At 36.5% G+C, this 21,744-nt stretch overlaps 1 protein-coding gene across 39 annotated transcripts in view; it reads right to left on the bottom strand.

Moving 5' to 3' along the window:
• The window catches only part of PTPRD (protein tyrosine phosphatase receptor type D), a 466,133-nt gene that overhangs the window by 112,277 nt on the left and 332,112 nt on the right, over positions 1 to 21,744 (bottom strand). For 17 of the 39 annotated variants that reach the window (XM_061365082.1, XM_061365081.1, XM_061365083.1 and 14 more), the window contains 7 exons: positions 21,091 to 21,672; positions 12,590 to 12,723; positions 11,209 to 11,353; positions 7,520 to 7,825; positions 6,337 to 6,530; positions 4,400 to 4,426; positions 2,243 to 2,360 (listed from right to left, as the gene is read on the bottom strand). In XM_061365082.1, the coding sequence (XP_061221066.1) occupies positions 2,243 to 2,360; positions 4,400 to 4,426; positions 6,337 to 6,530; positions 7,520 to 7,825; positions 11,209 to 11,353; positions 12,590 to 12,723; positions 21,091 to 21,672 (1,506 nt within the window). The remainder of the gene's footprint in view (positions 1 to 2,242; positions 2,361 to 4,399; positions 4,427 to 6,336; positions 6,531 to 7,519; positions 7,826 to 11,208; positions 11,354 to 12,589; positions 12,724 to 21,090; positions 21,673 to 21,744) is intronic. The other 22 variants (XM_061365109.1, XM_061365110.1, XM_061365113.1 and 19 more) reach the window with 4 other exon arrangements.

The raw sequence follows: 21,744 nt of genomic DNA, 5'->3' as shown, positions 1-21,744 counted from the left end.
AAAAAGTAGGAAAGGAAACTGAATATAAGACAAAAGCACAGTATTTACAGCATTTAGTTATTTCACTAGTAACTACAGTTACCACACTATAGGCTTACTTACATTTGGTGAATCTTTCCTGTCCCTAAATGTAAATGGTGCTTTTATATCACTAGCTGGACACAGCTGAATAGTTACTTATCATCTGAATGACTTCTGAATAGTAAGCTTCTCCAGTAAACATTTAGACCTTTATTCTTTTATCCTATCTCTTATGGATATAATCTCGCTCATTCTAACACAGCTGTATCCAACTTAAACATTCAAAAATTAGACTAGAAAGTCAGACCCTTCATTTGCTTTATTGTAGGATTTGAATAGCACCTTTTTAGAGAAAAAAAACAAACCCAAATCCCAAAACCCCAAACCACAAAATACCACAAATGGAAACTTTCAGAGAATAGGAGGGTGTATGTTAGATAGGAGGGTTTATGTTAGATCTACAAGACCACCATTCCTTCATCTGCCTAATGTGTTCTCACAGAAAAACAATGAGCTGGAACCTTAGTACTGACTATATTTATTATCCCCTTTTTTAAAAAAAGAAAAAAATATGACAAAAAGAACTAAACCACAGCAAGCTATAGCAGCAAGTGAAGAGGTGTTCATACATCCTGGAATGTACGAAGGATCAAAACTGTAATTAGCTGTTATCCTAGAGACTACCAACAAACATTATTTTTTTACAGATTAAAGCAAATGGCAAGAACAGTGCGATATGCATTGCATTTTACAGGCATGCCTGTGATTCTGACTGGCTCTTCAGTCACTCAGGGTTTTATGGGATTTGTTTGTCTTTCTAAAGCAGAAGCATCAGAGCTCTTGGAAGAGTAAAATATTTATATTCAACAAGAACTAAATGCACAGAAGCTTCAAGTTTTGCAAGCAGGTTTGCATAACCTATGTTTATATCTAGAAACTAATCAAACCATAACCTATATAATTTTGTTTACTTAAATTGGAAACTGAACTTTAAGAGGAGCAATGGATCAAGTGCCTTTTTTAAGTTCAAATGTAAATAAGAAGTATATATAATTATTTTTTTCCCCAGACCATAAGAATTCAGTAAATGTAAGAAGTTCGAAAGTAAATTCAGCATCAATCAAGAGTAATGAATAAAAGGCATTATAAAACCTGAAAAGAAACCATATGATGTATCTAGCCACCAAGACAGATTCTTCCAAAGAAGCTGATGAGATAAAGCTACAGGTGTTCCTGATACTTCTACAAGATGTGCTTTACATTCAGTGATTGTTTTAAAAATTGAGTAAATCAGTTTAAATATGAATACATATGCTTTTGTGACTTTATATATATATAAGCATAAACAATACACTGTTATTATGAGAGCTTGTAATTGTGCACCAAAGATTTACATGTGATTGCATTGGACTACCCTTAATGGCTACAATACAAAACTCAGAAAATGAACACCTACAGACTGTGAGCACCACACGGTCATGGTGTACATGAACACCACATCATCAAGTGGTTAAGCTGGCCAGACTGAACCATCTAAGTTAAAAAAAAAAACAAACCCAACTAGTTCCTCATCTAAAAGCAATTCATTTCATCCCATCAGTGCTAACTGAATGAGCTGAAATGCTCACGCAGTCAGATACCCACCATTTAGTACCACCTGTGATCAAATGCAGACTGAACACAGTAGCATAGTGTACTTTGCCTAGTTTATGTCCCAAATTGCCACAAAGTAATATGGGTTAAAGGGTGTCACAGGCTCGACTTCCATTCCATTTTCTAATTATCTGCTTTAATAATCACATTCTTCTGAGATAACTTGCAAATGTCACACAGATGTGTTCTTTCAATGTTTTTACTGGCAGGCAGCAGCACTGTTGCTCTCACAAAGATCAGGAAAGCCCTTTACTGATTTTTCATGTATCCTTCTCAGTTCTGAATTTCTGTTTTTTCTTCTCCAAGAAGACACCAATCATAATGCAAGAGCTACTAGAAACTATAAAGTTAAGTATTACGTTTTGGCTGAATCTTGATGAGAAAGGGAAAAAGGGGGACACTGGTTCTGTTTTTATCTAAATAAATGAAGGGGCAAATACTGAAATAGAAAACCCTATGTGCTACAAACACTTTTTATAAAACAGCAGACTTCCAAACAGTAGAAGAAAAACACTGTCAGGAAAAGTCAGAGGATTTATTAAGAGATTAATGGATATGTGAGTATTACCTGCACCAGTAGTAGATATGAGTTTGGGCTTGCTGCGTGCTCCATCACCTTTTGTTGTATAGGCTGTCACAGTGAAGGAGTATGTAGTTTCAGGCTGAAGCCCAGAAATAATCATTTCCTAAGATGGAATAAAACAAGAATACTTTATTAAAGGCAGATTGTTTTCCAGGAAAGTGTGGAATCCTTCAGACAACCCCTGTTTATTACATATAGTGCACACATTTTTGTGCTACTGGCAGTGATAGCAAGCATTTGAGAGCACCAACAGACTCTTCCATATGAAATATTTCATAATGCAAAATGTTTCACTCAAGCAATAAAAGACAGCAGACTCCTTAATAGCATGCCTCAGGTAGTATAAAGCAAAAGGCCAATGGCTTCTTGGTGTGAACAGTGAATAAAGCCTTATGAAATACCGTGCCTGAGGAATACTACTGATACTGTGAAATGCATGCATATGTAAGAATGAGAAACTCCATTTAACTTAAGTAATTTACAGGACACCACTGATATATCTACAAAATGCCTAGTAAGAATAGTGTTGCGTTTGTATCTACACTTGGTAAGTAATGATAGTTTAGCTGAACAAGAAAACCTTGTTACTTTCATGAAACTTTCTTTGCAATATGTGCAACTACTTGGATTGTGCATCTGTGTATCTCATAGGACTTGGGAAACAACTTGTTCTTCAGGTCTAAAAAAATACTCCAAACACCATTTAAAAACAGGCCGGAGAATACATCTGATGGCCCTTAAAAAAAAAAAAAAGGACAGCAGCCACAAAACATGTAGGTCTTCAGCTAGAACAGCAGCAAGACCAAACTGCAAGCATTAAAGCAATGGGAATCTTTTTACAGATGTGCATACACACATGTGTACACACACAGAAGATGGCGAAGGGCCAGCCACCAGAAATAAATTAAACTTATGTCATGCTGTAAAGGCAGCCAGAGGAATTTAAGACTTGACATGCACAATATAAATAAATTTTATATACAAGTATAAAAGGGCAATATTTGGAGGCAACTGACTGGCCCAACATTCCCAACTCATCAGCTTCGAGTCTGTAACCACTGAACTACTTGAATCTTCACATGACTGAATGAACAGTAAATTTCACATCTGCCAGGAAGATGCTATATTTATGTGTCTAGAATAAATAGCATTTGTGCAATCACACACTGCTCAGAGGAAACAACCATAAAAGTTATTATAAAAATTATGGGTCAGGCTATCCACACTAAATGGATTTTTCAATACAGTGGGTATGAGCTTAGTACAGTTGTGATCAGAATTTGGCATTGTATTCACAGTCAGTTATTAGCAATATTGAAATAACAAGGTAATGATCAAACAAGTGGGCAAAATAGATCAAATAAGGTAAAATCACATAAAAAAAGAAAACCTACAGAAAAATACCCTACATGGACTTTAGCTCAGAACTGAATGTACCCCTCAAGGCCTTAAATCCATCCTTTCAAAGAGTGATGAAGAACTAACCTCATCTAAACCAACCAGTACTCATGGTATAAAAGATATGATTGTGTGTAGTGGTGTTTAAAAGTGTAATTTGGATACAGCAAACACTGCTACTGAGGCATAACATTTGGCTTTCCTGATAGCATACAAAATACATTTATCACACCACCAAAAAAAGCACAACTGATTTCAAATTTCCATTACACAAAAAAATTTAGCCTTAATATGAATACAGAAAAATGGGACTACAGCTACTCAACTCGGAGTAACTTTTATTTTTCTAACACCTTGTGAAGAGGAAATTGTGAAGCAAAGTTAGAGACAGTCATCAAATAGAGGAAAACATAAGCCAGATGTGTACGTTTTTGGTATCATGCTAAACCCCAGAACAAGCAAGCAATGACAGTACCCCTCACCCCCCACCCCCACCCCCCCAAAAAAAAAAGGAAAAAGAAAAAAAGTTGCCATAAAATAACCTTTTTTTGTTAGGAGCATGCATTTATGCTAATAGAAAAACAAAAACAAAAAAACCCAAACATCCAGCACAAAAATACCCCAAACCAAAAAAACTCCACAGAAGACTCAGGAAAATAAAAGGAGGCTACAAGCAAACAATCAAGATGAAAAGAAAAAAAAACAAAACATCACACACTGTCTGGCCAGTCAAAAACTACTCACATGTTCAGTAGTATCATCATATTCCCACTGATTGAGAGTAAATACAGTTGGAAGGAAAAACAAAAGAAATGAAGATATTTGTAGCCTGTTTTCTTCTTAATAGTAAAATAAATAAATTGGAAAAAAATCATATACCATTTGAATTAATAGTGTAGAATCACACAGAATTTGGTTATTGAATTATTGAAATCAGGCCAGCCATTTTTAACTCCATTTCTGCTCTCCACAAAAAAAGTCACTTATCTTTGAAAGGTGAAAAAAAATAATGAATCCTTTTGTACCATGTATTTATAATTTATAAAAGATTGTATTAATAATAGCTACCAAGGCAGAATTAAAGGATGCCTGTTTATTTAATCATGATACTATGCTATATGGTCATGTTTCTCAAATTAATTCATCAATGCCTTATTTAAATTAACAGCAGGGTTTTGTTAGTCTTGAAACCTTACCACACTGATCTTCTTCCATCAAGATTTCATACATGTACAAGTTCTGATCACATGTATCACAGAGTTATGATAGGCAGACAGGAGTGGGGAAAGGAGAAAGGAGGTGACTATAGAGAGTGAACCAATGACAGACAGATCAAAGCCAAATCTGGCAAAAAAAAAAAGAAACACAGCTTTTGCCTTTATGATATTAGGCTCTTAATATCTCATCTAGTCTCTAGTCTCTGAACTTCCAAACTACTTCTGACCTTTTGTTCTGCTAGCACACAGAATTTGAAAGTGAAAATCTGTGCAAGGAAAGAGAGAATCAAATTGCAGCATCTGCTTTTCCATTTTCTCTTCTCTTCGTATTTCCCCACCTGTTTTTATCCTTATCTCCAATGAATTTAAAGCTATAAAAATACCACGTTGTACAAAAAAAGGCAAGTACATACAGATAGACAGACTGGCTGGTAAAACTACAAAAAAGACCTCCAGGAACAGAGACAACAGTTTGAGAATAGGGTCATCAGCAAAATGCAGGTGTAGAAGACATGGTCTCAAAAATGGTATCTGCAGAACTGAGATTTAGAACTAAGACTGGAATTAAAAATAAAATGCTTAAGAGGCAAGTTTAACTCTTTATGCTAGGTTCATAATTTCTTATCATTACCAATAATTCCAGCCATAAACTGAGAGCTGGAAGTGAGAGGTGTGTACTTGGTAATAGTTTCAATGTAGGATGAATGTACTTCTCCAGTACCAGGAGCTTTGGGAATGTTTAATTTTACAGAGAACTAGTGTATCTCAACCAGTAAAATCACATTTCTAGAAACTTTTTAAACTTGACATGATCAGGTTTTGTTTTCGTTATGTCTCATAGTTCACAAAACAGATGGGAAACATTGCAAAGTAACCCCATACCTATATAGATTAAGCTCCTAATTTTATTGCCCAGTTACTGATATGGATAATGACAAGTATATGGTGATTTCTAAGTTGCACAAGTTGCACAAAGAAGTTAACCTCTTTTGAAAGACATGGTGAGGTGGATACATGCTAATGACAGAAACACTGTAATAATGAACCAACACAGGATTCTAATGTTTCTAGGGTCTCCACTGAAACACAGAAATATCTGGTGGGTGGAACAGGCAGTGCTCAGTTTGCTCTATATTGACTGTGACCAGGCTCAGATCTCCCTGATGCTTTAAAACTTCAGAGCATAGGTCATAGGGTGAAGCCTTCAGGTTTCAAGAAGCCAGTGGAATGACACAGTTTAGCATTTAGTTCCACACCTATAAACAAAAGGGCTCCTAGCCTGGGCTCAACAACCTTTAAAGGTATTCTGAAAAAAAAAAAGTTGTTAAAATACAGATGAAAAATTCTAGAGATGTTATGTAGATGGCTGAGATATGGAAAGAAAAAGAAATGCAGTCATGGATAACTCTCTGGTACACAAAATATTTTCACTGTGACAAACAGAATATAAAATACACCAATTACCTGTGCATCAGCCAACATGATGTCCTTCAGCATGGGCTGACCCTTTGACTCTCCACTTTCCATCTTCACATAGTGGACCTGGTATCCTCGTATCTGACCATGCTGCTTATTGGGTACAGGTGAGCGCCACGACACTTTGACAGCAGTAGAGTTGACAGCCTCTACCTCGACTTTGCGAGGAGGACCACTAGGAACTGGAACAACATCATTGGACAGAAGAGAATTACAGGCATCTGTCCCACCCATGTGTTTGTTTTGTTGTTTTGTGTTTTTTTAAGGGCAGACTCACTCATGTTTTCTCTGAAGAATACAAATTGTTCAACAAATGAAAATGCTCAAACAATCTGCTCTACCTTTCAGTGAAAAGATCAAAAAATATGACTGATGCAAAAAATGGAAGAAAAAGGAGTATTAGAGAAAATAGAAAAACATGTAAAAATGTACAAAAGCCAAGGAAGATGCTTTGAGAGTCAAAGCATTATAGTACAAAGAGATATTTTAATCACTGAAATACTACTACTATTGTTACTACTACTAAAACCACAAAATATTTCAAAAAGAGATTCCCTTATTTTTAATTCTTTGTCTCTCTTTTTTCTCAGCAGTATCAAAAGAAGGCTGATTATAGGGCTGTCTTCTGTCACTTTCAAGCATGGAAGAAAAGAAAGCGTGTGCAGCATCAGTTTTCCAAGATCAAAAATAAAACTAGGAAAAAAAAACAACCCAAAAAAACCCAAATCAAAAAGCACAACATGGAACAAGAAAGCAGTTAAAAAAAAAAAAAAAAAAAGTGAGAGAAAAACAAACCGAGAAAAACAAACCAAGTTCCTAGACATAACTGTTTAAAAATAACAATGATTGAAAAGGCAGAAAGATTTTCCCCTGAGTGTTATTTTTCTGTTAAAGGAGGAGCAAGAAGGATATGTATGGGCTCAAAGTGGCAGCAGATTCATGTCACTTACAAAAAGGTACTTCGTGTTAAAAAAAGAATAAAAATACCAAATACAAAAAAGGTGTAGAAAGGGCAAGTCTTTGATTAAAAAAACTCAAAAAGGTGATAACATCTGTGATTTGGGGAAAAAAAAAAAAAAGAGGATCAGAAAAAAATACTGTTAGGCTATACAGAAGACAGCAGATCGACAGAGTCACAGAGGTGCAAACTGATGTAGTGGAGGCAACATACCATCTTCATCTGTCCGAATCAATACTGCTAAGCTCTCTGGGCCAGGTCCAACATCAGTGTGGGCAGTCACAGAGATCCGGTACTCAGTCCATTTTTCCAGCTGTTCCAAAAGGTATCGGGTACTGTCCGAGGAAATTCCCAAAATTTCATGGGGCTTGACATCTTCTCCATCAATCCCAATGTACTTGATGGAGTATTCAGTGATAATGCCGTTCTGTTTTTCCACCGGTGGAGGTTTCCAACTTACCAAAATGCTAGTGGAGCTGGGGCTTGTGCAACTAATGTCTTGAGGAGGAGCTGATGGCTCTAATTTTAGTAGTGGGTTAAAGAAGGATTTGAGTGAAAGGATAGGAGTGATTGAAAAAAATGAACAAAAGAAAAAATAAAAATAAATAAAAGGCAACCAAATGAAAATAACAAATAAAGCTAAAGAAAAAAAAAAGTAGAAACTTAAAACAGCAAAACATCAGATAATCATATGCACCTTGGCTTATTAACATGAGGAAACTGAAAATGAATAGACCAACTAAATGGTGAAAAAGTATGCAGGGGAAATACATGAAGATGAAACCTCAAAATAATGTTACCTACCTGTAATTAAAATTCTTCTTGAAATAAAAAACGTAACACTTCTATGACTACTGATCTATCTTCATAATAATAGCAATTAGTGCAAGGTAAAATATTTTAAATGACACATGACGTATTACAAATTTGAATATATCCAAGTGGGTTTAATTTGAGAAAAAATCTCTTTTTACAGAACTCCTAAAAACTTGCAATAATTGCTAGAAATTACTCCATAAATTGCCATTTTTTGCCACTCTCATAAACATATATTTTGCCACTCTCATAAACAATTATTTTTTCAGGATTTTTGTTATAACTGAGTCTGCCTGGCCCGAGTCAAACACATATTATGTTTCAATGGAAAGCATTTAGTGAAACGTTTATTGTAGCCAACATACTAAAAGCATGCAGTCAATAGAAGAAAGTCTTAGTCAAAGTTTTACCTACCAGGAACAAGAGACAGGCTTGTTGACTCTGACTGTAACTTGTACTTACCCTATATCAGCTGTCAGTTTTATTTTTTTAACTCCTCTTGGAAACACCTTTGCTAGCAAAGAATTAAATCCTACCAGTAACGTAGGTAACTTCTACAGGGAAAAAAAAATAAATCTACCCCCAAACAATGTGTCAAGAAAGCAGGTATTCATTTTACAAACAGAGTTCACAAGCTCAGCACATCAGAACAGTGAGAGATTCTAACTTGATTTCATCTCTGGTCACCAGCACCAATCTTCCAGAGCAGAAGTGCTCACATTTACTGATTTGTACTCAAGGGAGTCTGCAGCACATTTACCTTTTCTGGGATCCAGAGAATATAAACATGTATGTCATTTCACTGCTTTCAGTGAGGCAATTCAAGTACTGAAAGTCAGGTATGCATTTATGTGCTTAAATGCACTTTCATTTAGCAAAACCCATGCTTTCTACCTGAGATCATTCAAAGCTCAAAAAAGAAGCCATAGTTCAAATTCACAGGCAGAAGTAATAGACATGGACTCCCTTCCTATTTCTGCCTTTTTTCTTGTAAGGAAAACACTTTGGGTGGAAGATCACTTTTTTTTGTTGTTGTTTTGTTTTTGTTTTGTCTACTTTTTATTTTCCCATTTCTTGAGGGAAAACAAAAAAATAAATAAATGGATTTCTGGTACTTATGCTAGACACATAAAAAAAACCCCAAACAAACAAAAAAACAACAAAGACGATCTAGGACTCTGCTACTGCATTTATCTTTTGGCTCCGTACAGCTCTTCTACAAGGATCAATGTTTTTTTACTCAGTATGATACTCTGCTCTTCTGAAGGGAAAACAGAAGGGAATGTACCAGCATTTCAACCAACTAGATGAGGGGGATAGATTACCATATTTGTTGTGTTTGGGTTTGTTTTTTTTTACTAGTTCAGTAATCAAGTACTCAAAACATGTCGGTCCCCTTCCACAATTGACTTGTGCAGGAAACAAGATAGAAGTAAAATTTTCCTTAAGGATCTTATATGTAAAGAAATAGCATCTGTAGCATCTTTCTCTGAAACCAAGATGAAAGGCAATAGCATATTCTGGTGAATATTGCTAATAAAATCATAGAAGCTTATTAATTTTTAATCCATTATACTCTGAAAATGCAAAATACTACATTTATGTAACTAAAGATAATTTGTAGGTTACTTGTGTAACCAGTTTTATTCATGCATATGTTTTTCTCAAAATACACAAATTGTGTAAGAAAAGATTTTGCAATCTTTTCATTAAATAACCAGGGTCTGCCCACCAAAATGAACTGGATTTTCCTACTATTTTAAGGCAGAAGGCTGAAAAAAGCATAACATATTCTTACATTCAAGAAAGGAAAAATGGCAATGTGTTTATGTATGGAACATGCAGACTTGTCACTTGCATATTTATTTTGTATACAGTCTAAGCAATCTTCACCCAGTATAAGGGAATGAGCATTATAAGTAGTTGAAATGGCTCCCAGAATAAATACCTTTTTCTTCACCAAATTATTGATGCTGGATTACTTAAATTAAAAGGTGCCTTGCCACTATGTCTAAATCTAGTGCTGTGTTATATAATTGCCTTTTATGCTTATTCCAAATGCCTTAGAAATGCTTTGGGAGCATATTTAGCTTTGGTTGCAGCACTGTTTCTCCAGTCACACTAATTACTATTAATATATAACAGTAACAAGGAATGTATAATCATATCTGTCATGACTGGAAATTAAAAAGCATCATGTGAATTGAGAATCTGAATTTTCTGTTTGGAATAATATTACTTTAAGAAAAAGCCATTTAATTTCAAAGAATTGCACTAAGTTTTAAAATCACACAGTATAGTGCAAGCTGTCAGGAAAGCATTAAGTTATCTGGCAAGAGTTGCACTTATGGACATCATCCCTGAAATATCTCATTGTTTTAATTAGGTCTTAATTTAAATATTTTAAAATGTACATATAATCCCTTACAATTTTTTGCATCTCATTTGTAGACAGTTTCTGACTTTCATGACATTGTTTCCATAGGCATACAGTGAGAAAACAATTTTTTTACTGGTGTAAAAAAAAATGACTGAGCATCATAAACCCCCTAGATTAAAAAAATCTGCCTAAAAATCAGAAACTCAGCCACTATAGAAAAATAGTTACACGGAAATTTTTGATACAGTCTGAAATATTCAACATGACCCACTCTACAAATCTTTTGTACTTCAGGAAAAACCTCGTATTATAGGAAATCTACAGACTGGGTAGATGGAATTTTAAGGGTGGAGGATTGTCATTAATGTATATCTATGGCATGATAAAACATTTTATCCTATTATAAATACAAAAATATTATGATGTCAGCATAACATTAGATAGCATAGTATGCCTCCTTAGACACTGGTTTACAGAGATTTTTTCTCAAACTGTGTAAAAGTCATTCATATATTAATTAGATCACAATACATCTGCAAAATTACACATTTTAAGCATTCTTTTGCTGCATTAAGCACCAGGAATGTTGTGTTTTTTAATTTAGCCTCTTTTTTTTATTTTCTGTTGCTGCATCTCTGGACTGGTGAGATTGCTCTTTCTGAGAATACAAGACAAGGGAATAAACACAGCAAGGAAAGACACCTACTTGACTGCATGGTTCTTGCTGAGATTTCTGCTGTCGAAGCACCCAGACCTTGTGGAGAACGTGCAGCTAGACGGAATAAGTACAAGCTGTTTGGCCTTAAGCCTTGCAAGCGATAAGATGTAGTAGGTTCAGTGGAAACCCGTTGCTAAAGACAAGTAATAAGAAGAAGTCTTGATTAATATTCAGAGACTTTGAATTCCATATTTTGCCTATAGAAGATGTGCTTTTATTCTCTGATGATAACCCAGTTGAGAAAAATCTAAATTCAAGAATGTAACTCAAACAGAATCAAAATGAGCACTATATTATTTTTGACAAACACAGATTAAGGAAGATATTTGTTAAAGCCAATGGCTTAATGGGTGAAACTCAGAGCCAGAAATACTGTTTGTTTGAGGAAGTAATAGCTGTGTACAAGGTATAAAAGGATTTTCAGACACTAAGAGATGAACAAAGGCTTACTTTTAGCAACTTATTGTGAGCGTGAACTATAGGATTTTATAATACGAGTAATTTTATAATATGGGAAAAATGGGTATAACCTGATAGTTGAATTTGTGTTCAAATTATCAAGAAGCAAGTTCTTCCAAAGGGCAGCTTATTATGCAGGGGTCTGCATCCCATTTGGAGGTGAAATATGGATCTGACCCTCTTGCACAAAAGAAGGCTTATGCATTGACATAATGTGTGTGAAGCCACCATAAACATAAGATCAGTAGAAGCATCAACAATGAGCTGATGATGCAGGACAAATCAATGAGACTGACACTCTCCTGCTGCCTTCTGAGACTGCCGGCTTCTTTCTTTTGTCTGGGACACCTGGCAATATCACATGGTTTTCCTATCAGGAGAACAGTTTATTCTAAAGTGTATGATACTAACACCACTCAAACCAAAAATTCTTTTGAGAAATAATGGTATAGAAAATGGCCATTGTAGGTTTTTAACTTTATTTCTTCTCAAATACTACTGAAAAATTAGAGAAGCCTGAGAAATATTAGACAGTGGCAAAGAGAAACAAAAATTCTCCAAAGCTGAAATAGACTTCGAAGTCCAAAGTATAAGTGCAAAAAATCTTCATGAGTTTGCTTCCAAGCCACTGTAGAAGAACAGGCTTAGAGAGGCATGATTAATGTCTGAAATCGGATGAAACTTCTGTGGATAACTTGTCAACAGTGAAGTTCCACTGGCTGGTAAACATTGACAGCATTTTCTGCTGTTTACACACTCTCAACCTACCATTAGGCTGACTGCTAGGTTTAACAAACTGCTAAACATCAAGGCATTTGTACTAAAGAAAGTTACAAATCCATCAGTTTTAACCATTGCGTTATTCCATGGCTGACTTATTAACGAGTATTTAAAAGATGTATAGCCTTACCTCTTCCCCATGCTCTCCATCTTTGTAAACCAGTTCATAGCTGGAAATCGTATCAGAGCGTGGAGGTGTCCAGGAAAGCAGTATGCTTGTTTCAGACTCAGGTTCTGCTTTGAAGTTCAGTGGCTGACCAGGCACTAAAGGAAGAGTTGAGCAATGTTGCCAATTGTTTATTTGGCTACTTCAACACTTATGTTTCAAATCTTTTAAACTCTTGTCTGAATATTTCATACAATACTATTTTCATTGAACTTACTGAACTTAAACTAACTGATTAAGTATACTATGAAATAAATTAAGTCTGAGCTCAGACAAGAATAATGATATATTTAATTCACACACTACAAATTATCAAGGATTTCAAATAAATGCTTTGCAGTAGAAATAACATGCACAGAACCAAAATACAACTGAATAGAAGATTGGTGATGAATACGAGAAATCTAATAGTTTATGTGTGAAACGTTGAACATACATGTATATATATATATATATATATATATGTCTGTACATGTGGGAAAATGCTAGAATCATGCAAGATTGGCTGGAATAGTCAAGAAGAAAGTGTTAAAACCATTACATGCATCTGAAACTGGTTTGCTCAGCACATAAATAACAGTGATACTAAATACAACCTGGTCTTTAAGAAGACACCCAAATATTGAATACTTTTGTAATGTGAAGATGTTATAACATGCTGAAAAGATTTCCAGTAATGTAAGAAGTGACATATTTCTATCCTTTTAATGACTAGTATTTTTACCAATACAGCTGAATTTCTAGTAACTACACTTTCTAATCGAAAGAAGTAAAAATACAACTTTGATTTCAGTAGTCAAGAACATTCTCTGTTGTTATGTCTTGTGTAATGGTCACAGAAATTATCAAGACTAATGTTACTCTCATTTGCTTCTGCAAATCTATGGCAAACAGCAAGGTTGTCTGGGAGATGACAGCAAAATATAATTCACTGAAATGTATCTCATAATTTTAGCACCCAAGTTCTAAAGCATAACTTTCAGTTAACAGCGCTGTCGATAAGGCGTGAAACAGTTTTCTATGGCATTTCTAGCTTTTCAAGAATAAAATACGGCATGCTTTTGTTTTTTTAAGAAAAAAAAAAATGTGATGCACTACTTAGCACCTACTGAGAACAGGCACAACAAGTAGGATGTGACAATAGAGACTGTTTCACAATCATTTTTTGGAGTACAATTTTATTATAGCATTACAAGTATGTTTCTGTTATACAGAAGAAGACTTAGAAACACCATGGAGAATGTGGTAAAAATAATTTGTGGTTGTAACTTTTATCTTCCCCAGATTTCTACACAATGTCACTCTGAGGATAATACTGCCCTCATCTACACTGGTAGAGGCTTGATACCTGACTTTGGACAGATACCTGTCAACAAACAGCGTATTCAGGCTCCTGTGTGGAGGTTACACATTCCTACTGTTGATTTTCCTTTTTTTTTTTCCAAAACCAGGACAAAATAGAAAAGGAAAGGTATAGAAGGATAATGCCTTTTCCTAAGGGAATGAATGAGAGTGAACAGGTGACCAGTTCTCTTCATGGTAACAAAAAAGGATAGGAGTAATTAGCTATTTTTTCTGAAAGACGCCTGGTATAAAAAAGAGACCATTTCCTGAATACTGCAAAATGCAAAAGGGGAAAAAAAATCACAAACCACAGGGAGCAATTACAGGAAACATCAGTAAAGTATTTTTGACAGAAATGCTTCTAATTTCATCTTTTGAAAATTGAATGGACTTGAAATTAAGAGGAATAAAGTGGGATGACTGGATAATTCCTGACTTTGAAACAGATTCTGAAGTACTACTAGATTAAACTTTAACTTCGCAAATCTATAGCATAGTTGTAGAAACGCATTTAATAGGTGAACATTAGAATTTTTTGTGTTAGCTGACTCAAACCACTCCTGACTAGCAACCAGACATCAGCTGCAGAATTTCCTCCTGTGGAACACGGCTCAAAGTAGATGTGGAGCCCCACTGTAGGCTTGACTAAACTTCATAGTAAAATCTGGAGTCTAGGCAGGTTTTTGGAAGTTTTCATTTTGCTACAGGTTGCTCCAAATCTATCTAATGAAACTCAGGTGGATACCTGGCTGTAGGCATGTTATTTGCTTCATCTGACAAAAAGAAAAACACTTGTAAAACTGACTGTAATTTGCCTCAGTGTGTGTCAAAGAATAGGGAAAAGAGTATTTTGGTAAAGTGAGCGACACAGCTGGAATTATAAAATCATCTTAGCCTGGTCACAGAAGGTCAAACAGCAGCTCATGTTATCTGTGCCACACTATCTTGTGTCTGACATCTCTATCACTGACCTGGAGGAGATGACGGAGGGCACATGCCCCAGGTCTGCAGATGACATCAAGTGGAGGGGGACGAGCTGACACACTCTAATAAGACAAGGACGCTGCTAAGAGAACTGGAGAGGAGGGAGGTACATACAGGCCAATGGTTTCCCATGAAGTCCAGCAAGCCCTGTCCTCGGTAGGCAGAGCCTTGCAGGGATTCAGACTGTGATTGATGGGATCAGGGAGCTGTGGTGAGGATAGCCCTGAGCCCTGGCAGGCAGCAAGCTGCACTGAGGTCAGCTGAGTGCTCAGGTAGCAACAAGTGCCAGTGGTGCCTGGGGTGGTGTGAGCACAAGATGGGCCTGAGAGATAGGGGTGCAGGGACTGTCTGCTCTGTGCACTTCAGACCACATGGGTACTGCATCTGTTTCTGGGCCTCAGCAAGATGGCTCTGGGTTTGGGCACTTGCCCTGCAAGGAAAGGCTGCAGGATTGGGCTGGTTCAACTGAGACAAAGGATGGCTTTTGGGGGCACCCACCAGCATGCCCAGCACTGAGTGATGGGACCAGAGAGATGCAGCCAGGCTCTACACAGCAGTGTGTGGCAGGAGGGCAAGAAGCAGCTGCTCAAGCTGAAATACAAGGGGCTCATGCTGGATATAACAAGCTTTTTACCCACAAGGACAACCTAGCGGTCAAACTGGGGCCCACGCAGCTTGGAACTGCCTTGGGCAGGTTTATGCCTCAGCTGGGTAAAGCCCTGAGCTTATGGCTGAGCCTGCTCTGGGCAGGGGCTGGGTCTGGAAACCTCCCCAGATCACCCTACCAGCCTGCACTGTACTGTGATGCTATGATCTGTGCTTAATGTATGGATACATGAATTGTAGAACACAGCAATGCAGTGATAGTAATACCAATAATTTAATAGTAATAAAAATGGTAAAGTGATCCATATGAAGGTTGGTACCATCTGTTATGATAAAACAAAAGGATATTTCCTGAATCTCACTCATCTTCCAAGAATTCCTTAAAAAAAGAAACCCTAACCTTTATGGTCTTAGGTCTCTATCATTTTATAAGATAAGTTGATGGTTAATTGAATTTTCCCAAGTGCTGTTTTTCAAAATAACATCTTGCTGCAAAAGCTAGTCTCCCCTCACATTTTTCAACCACAGTTATGCAACTCTAAAGCTGAAAACACTGACAAAAGAAAGAGGTGACAGGGAAATCTGCACTGCTCCATACAGATGGAGAAGATGAATGAGAAAGAAAACATAAACAAGATAACAGAAACTAAACAAACTGTATTGCTGATAAACTCTGTTAAGGAAACCAAGGCTTTAACCAAAGGAAAAGTACCAGATAAGAAAGTGGAATAATAACTTTTAAACTCTTTAGGATTTATGCCTAGAACACACAACATCTGTTCAAAAAATTCTTCAGTGGCACATGGGAACTATGCCAAACTGGAGGAGCTGACAGAGGGCACTGCTCTCCTTCAGAGACAGAAAAAGCCTAGGGTGACTGGAAAATCCATTAAGTGGTCTTTGTACTTTTGCTGAAGTGTTTTTAATTTCACAGATCAAATCTAACTTTCCATATTAGTGCTGTACACACTCAGCTCACTGAATAGATGCTTATTGCAGGAGCAGCCTCTGAATATTGCCTTTTCTGTCTTCTGGTTTGAGGTCAGTGTGCTCTACAAACATATATTAAAGCCTGTAACTTCCTAGTGCACAAAGTATACCTCTTATTTCTTTACTGTAAACATGACGTAACTTAGGTAGTACACATAATGGAACAGTACAATGTAGTGACAGAACAAAGAACAAAATCCAGAATTACACTTTTTAAAGCTTCATACCAACGTCTACACTTTTGCTTGCCTAGTCTTCCATGATTATTGGTGGATAACCAGAAACACAGTTTTATGGACTTTGCCCTGCATATTGGTTCTATGCCTGTCCCTAGTTCAAGTTCCAGAACAGAACCATAAGATAAGATCTCACATTTAGGAAGTCATTCTAGTTCCCTGCACAGGTCCTCAGCTGGCTGAAGAAACCAGAAAAACACTTCAGGGGTGTTCTGGGTTTGCAAATAATGGTGGAAAGAGAAGAGGGTCCCCAGACTAGAAAGGGATTCATGGCATAGTAAAATCCATACCTAGCAAATCCTCATTCAGTTCAGTTAGAAATGTGTTTTGCAAAGGACAATAGATTGATCAAGAGAATTTATAATCACTCGGAAACTGAAAGGGCCCAAGAGTTCATGCTCCTGCTTGCTCTGGAAGCATGAAGCTCTACAGAGAAGCTCTTACATTTGAAGAGTTAATGTGCTCTGGAGGTTTTGTTTTCTAAAACAATACCTGCACTTTTGAAATGCCAGATTATCATGGAATATAATTACAAAATAAAATGGGTAATGCATTAAACGTATGTGCATCGTGCTCTCCATCTTTCTGCTAAACCAGAAATAACCTCTTCAAATGAGTCTGAAAATAGCTGAGGCTTGTAGTTCTGCAATATCAAACACAGAACCACAGTACTGGAAATATATTAACTACCTTTTAAATGTCCAAAAAGCCTAGTACATTTTGTGAAAAATAACCAGAAATCCAGAAATCACCTTCTTAACATAATATGTGTAACTGTAACTCTGAGGGAGCCCACAGAATAAAATAACATGTTGGTCAGTCTTAAAGATAGTCTTGTCGGAATGACTAGAGAACACAGAGAAGAGACAAACCATTCTTCACAGTAATTCTGTCTACACTCTATTTCTACAGAGTGGCAGTAGAGTTGTCTTGAAATTATTCAAGATGCATTTTTCCATACCTCAGTTCAGTGACAAAAGTAGTATGTGTGCATTTTCAGGGCTCATCCACGTATTTGCAAAAATCAGAACTGGAAGATTAAACCCCAGAAAGATCCCTGCCTGAAGGTGAGACCCTCAATATTGGTCTCATGATGTTAGCATTTAAATAAAGCAAACATAGACACTGGGATACTTAACAGAATTTGACTGTGCTTTGAGAGCAGAGGGGGTATTCAAAAGCTGAAATATTTTTTCCTGCATCCTCAGAAATGCTCCTTAAGGGGAATTTTGTCACTTAAAACAATCCTGCCCCCACCTTGGCTTCAAATTACTCTTGCTCCACCTGCTTCCTTGCATCACGTTCGAGTTTCCAGCTGCATGCTCTCAACCCTTCATTTCTGCAAGTCTATTCCCATTAAATGCTTCACTAGGACACTAGTACTGTGGAGTTTCAGAAACACGAGGTTTCCCTGTTCATATGTCCATGAAAAAAATTGAAACAGCAAAGTAGCTAGCTTGCTACAATACAGAACTGTATGTTTGCTACAGGTTCCGCTTATGTGCCCTGCAAGTCATATACTTGACCTTTTCATCACTGTCCTTTTCCATGTGTTCAAAAGATCAGCTTTTCATAACTAATAATCCATAGTCTTCAAACCACTGCCAATCCTTGGTTTAAAATTAACAGTACATTTTATATTGTGAGGCTTTGTTTAAAGAAGCATAAGCTTACGTGTAGATATTCACTTCCCAGAATATATTTCCCCTCTTTCTCAATATTCAACTACCTAATAGATGCTCTGTACTTCTCAATCTCACCTTTTTTTACTTAAACTCAGAATAAAAACAGGATCTCTGAATTCCTTCAGAAGCATCCTCTCTTTGCACATTATAACTCAACCCAACCCAAACTTAGCCATTCAGTTTAAAGCTAAAGAATTTTCCCGGTACACACAGGTTAAAAGTACTGTTCAAAAAATAGGTGTACTTCTGACCAGTTTAAGCAAAAGAAGGCAATAGGTGAAGATACATAGTGTGTCCTGGGCAGCTAAACGGAGACAAAGCAACAGAGACTTTTTTTCCTTTTTTTTTTTTTTTCTAGTGTAGCAAAGAAAAAGCATGAAAGTATAACACTAAAGCTTATACTGATATTTCTCTAAAATTTGGTGATAGTAAGTCAATTCATCTAAATAATATCCTGATCCTGACTCCATCCTCAGCAGAATCAAATCCTTTGACTGAAAATGCAGAATAAAGCCTATTGGAATTGATCTTCCCTTACATACTCTAATGTCCCCAGAGTAATAATAAGAATTAAGCTACATGTTTACAATTATAAGCTTATTTGTTTCAAAAAAAAAGGAAAAAAAATAATCAAAATGCAATCACCACCCCATTCCTACGTTTAGTTTTTCACATATGTTTCCATTAAATGCATTTCTGATGGTTTTAAGTGGCACTCTATAATTCACTATATTTATTTGGATGAGTTTCAAGCTTGAGAAAGACTTAAACCAAAACAATCATATTCAGATTTAGATTAAATCAAATCTGGAGGGAAGAGCAAAGAGGACATTTTATTCTGCAGTGCTCACTGGACAGAAACTGCTGGATAGAAAGATCAGACAACCTTAATTTTTAAACATACACTGAACTGGAGAACTGCACTAGACTTTCTCAGCTATTTTTCCTCTTTTCTGAGTTAAAATGTTTGCATTTTACGCAGAAAAATGAATCCTTATGCCACATTTCTCACAAATAAACAATGTCGTCAACTCTGTCACAAAGTTGAAAAAGTATTCAGCATCCCTCCTGCACTGTTAATGTCGTAATTTCTTCAGATTGCAACAGTAAGTGGAAACAGATGGGCATGTTTAATGACAAGTTCTATGAAGCATTTAATAAACAGAGGTTTTCTGAAGTGACCTCAGCAAGTCATATAACTTAGACTGGTCCAGCTGAGCCTCAGTGCACATTATTTCAATTGCCTCATCCTTCTCTGGGGAAGCCACTGACAAATTCTTGCTAATCTGGAAGGTTTACTGTTCTAAGTGAAAGCACAGATGAGGATCTTACTACACTTTCTTCTTGAAAAGCTTTTTGCCCATGAATTCAAGAAGTTGGGTGTCAATAAAAAAACAAGTCCCTGAAAAAGATTACAACTGCCAAAATTAAATTATGGTGCATATGTACATTTGCGAGTGCACAGAGACATTTTAAAGTATCACTAGAAGGCCTAAAAAGTTAATTTAGTAACTTCTCAGCTGAGATACTGCAAAAAGTAACACCTAGACCTTAGCATAACACATTTAGAAAGCTTCCAGGTCAATACCTCAACTTCTGTTCTTTTTATTAAATACATATTGGAAAAATGCAGAAGTAAACAGTGAATGAAACAGGACTGTCTTCAGCCACATTTTAGAGAAACTTTTTTTAAGAATTTCAGGGCTGCTAGATTACCCAACAAGAAATTTTCCAGTACTAAAATAAAATAAATCAAGTAGTATTACATAATATTTTTTAGGTAATCACTGACCTACAGTAATAATTCATATGGCTGTCTCTAAGCTGGTAGACAAATGAAGCCTTTATTTCTACAGTAAAACACTTTCTGCAGTGTAGCTCCACCAGAGCTACTCACTTTCAGTTTCATAACAATTTGCTGTAATGTTTTTCTCTATGTTTGTTTGTCCTTCAAAAATAAAACTAATTCATGGATGTAAAACACCTGTGCAAACCAAAACAAATTATCTACGAACACAAACCAAGAAAATTTTGACCCTGTGGTATGCTCTTTGTACAGGTAGGCTGGTTTTGATTTATAAATCCAAAGTGTACACAACTGCTAGCTTGAATCTATACAAAGGTTTGTTGGTTTTTTTTATGCTTTCATGTTCAACTATTCGAATACACATGCAGCACACATACATGATGAATTTCCAAAAGCAAGGTTCAGTGGTGAACATAAGGGAACAACAGACCACTTGAACAAAACCTACCAGCACAGGTAACTCCTCAAAGAAAACGGTGAAGAGCTACTTGACAAACACTTTCGGTGCACAGAGCACTGCCAAATACAAGCCATAACATTTGGCCACCTCTACAATGAAGGTCTCCCTAAGAGTTCAGTTAAAATTCAGTAAAACTTCTAGGAACCGATGGAAAAAGAAATGAAAGTATGATGGGATAATTTTCCCTCTTCAAAGACCACCTGCACTGTGGAGTAGAGAAAAGGTTATCTGCAAAAGCTGCTTGAATAAATTGGCTATCCTTGAGAGGAAGACGGTTTTCTTTCAATACTTCAAATTCAAATTTTCTCTCTGCAGAATTTCTGCATCTATTATTCTGTTCATTGCTAACTTACCTCCTGTTTGAGTGATGACTTGAATGTCACTAGAAAGTGGTCCATCCCCAACAGAAGTAAAAGCAAGGACCTTCACAGAGTATGTTTTCTGGGGTACCAGATTTCCAATAGTGGTAATATGACTGTCAGCCACATTGTGCTTCATCCAACTGTTGACATGCTGAGTGGGGTCCATGGTGTAATAAACTCTGTAACCTTGTATTTGTCCATTAGGTTCCTCAGGTTCTTCCCACTGTACCAATATAGTGGTGGAGCTCAACATACGGGCCTGAACATTGCGTGGTGCACTGGAAGGTGCTTGTTCTGAAGTCCTTGTTGACACAGGCTCACTAGGTGGCCCTCGCCCAATGTTATTTACAGCAACTACCCGAAATTCATACTCTGAATATGGGCTTAGGCCAGCCACGCTATAGCGTGTTGTTGCCACCCCATCAATTTCCTTATATGGCTCCTCAGAGTTTTTGGGTTTGTGTTGGATTATGTAGTAGGAAACTGGTTCAGGGTTTCCAGAATCCCAAGTCAATGTTATGCTTGTTGCTGTGCTTTCTGTCACCACAGGTGTTCCAGGAGGTTTGGGTAAAGCTAAAGATAAATGACAAAAAATTCAGTTAGCACTACGCAATATTAGGCATCGATTATTACAATGAGAAGCTT

This window comes from Neopsephotus bourkii, unplaced genomic scaffold (genome assembly GCF_033783945.1).
Source record: "Neopsephotus bourkii isolate Nb327-2 ecotype Australia unplaced genomic scaffold, CSIRO-AGI_Nbou_v1 NB_1273, whole genome shotgun sequence".
In the NCBI taxonomy this organism is placed as follows: Eukaryota; Metazoa; Chordata; class Aves; order Psittaciformes; family Psittacidae; genus Neopsephotus; species Neopsephotus bourkii.
This window is presented reverse-complemented; position numbering and strand designations above follow the sequence as displayed.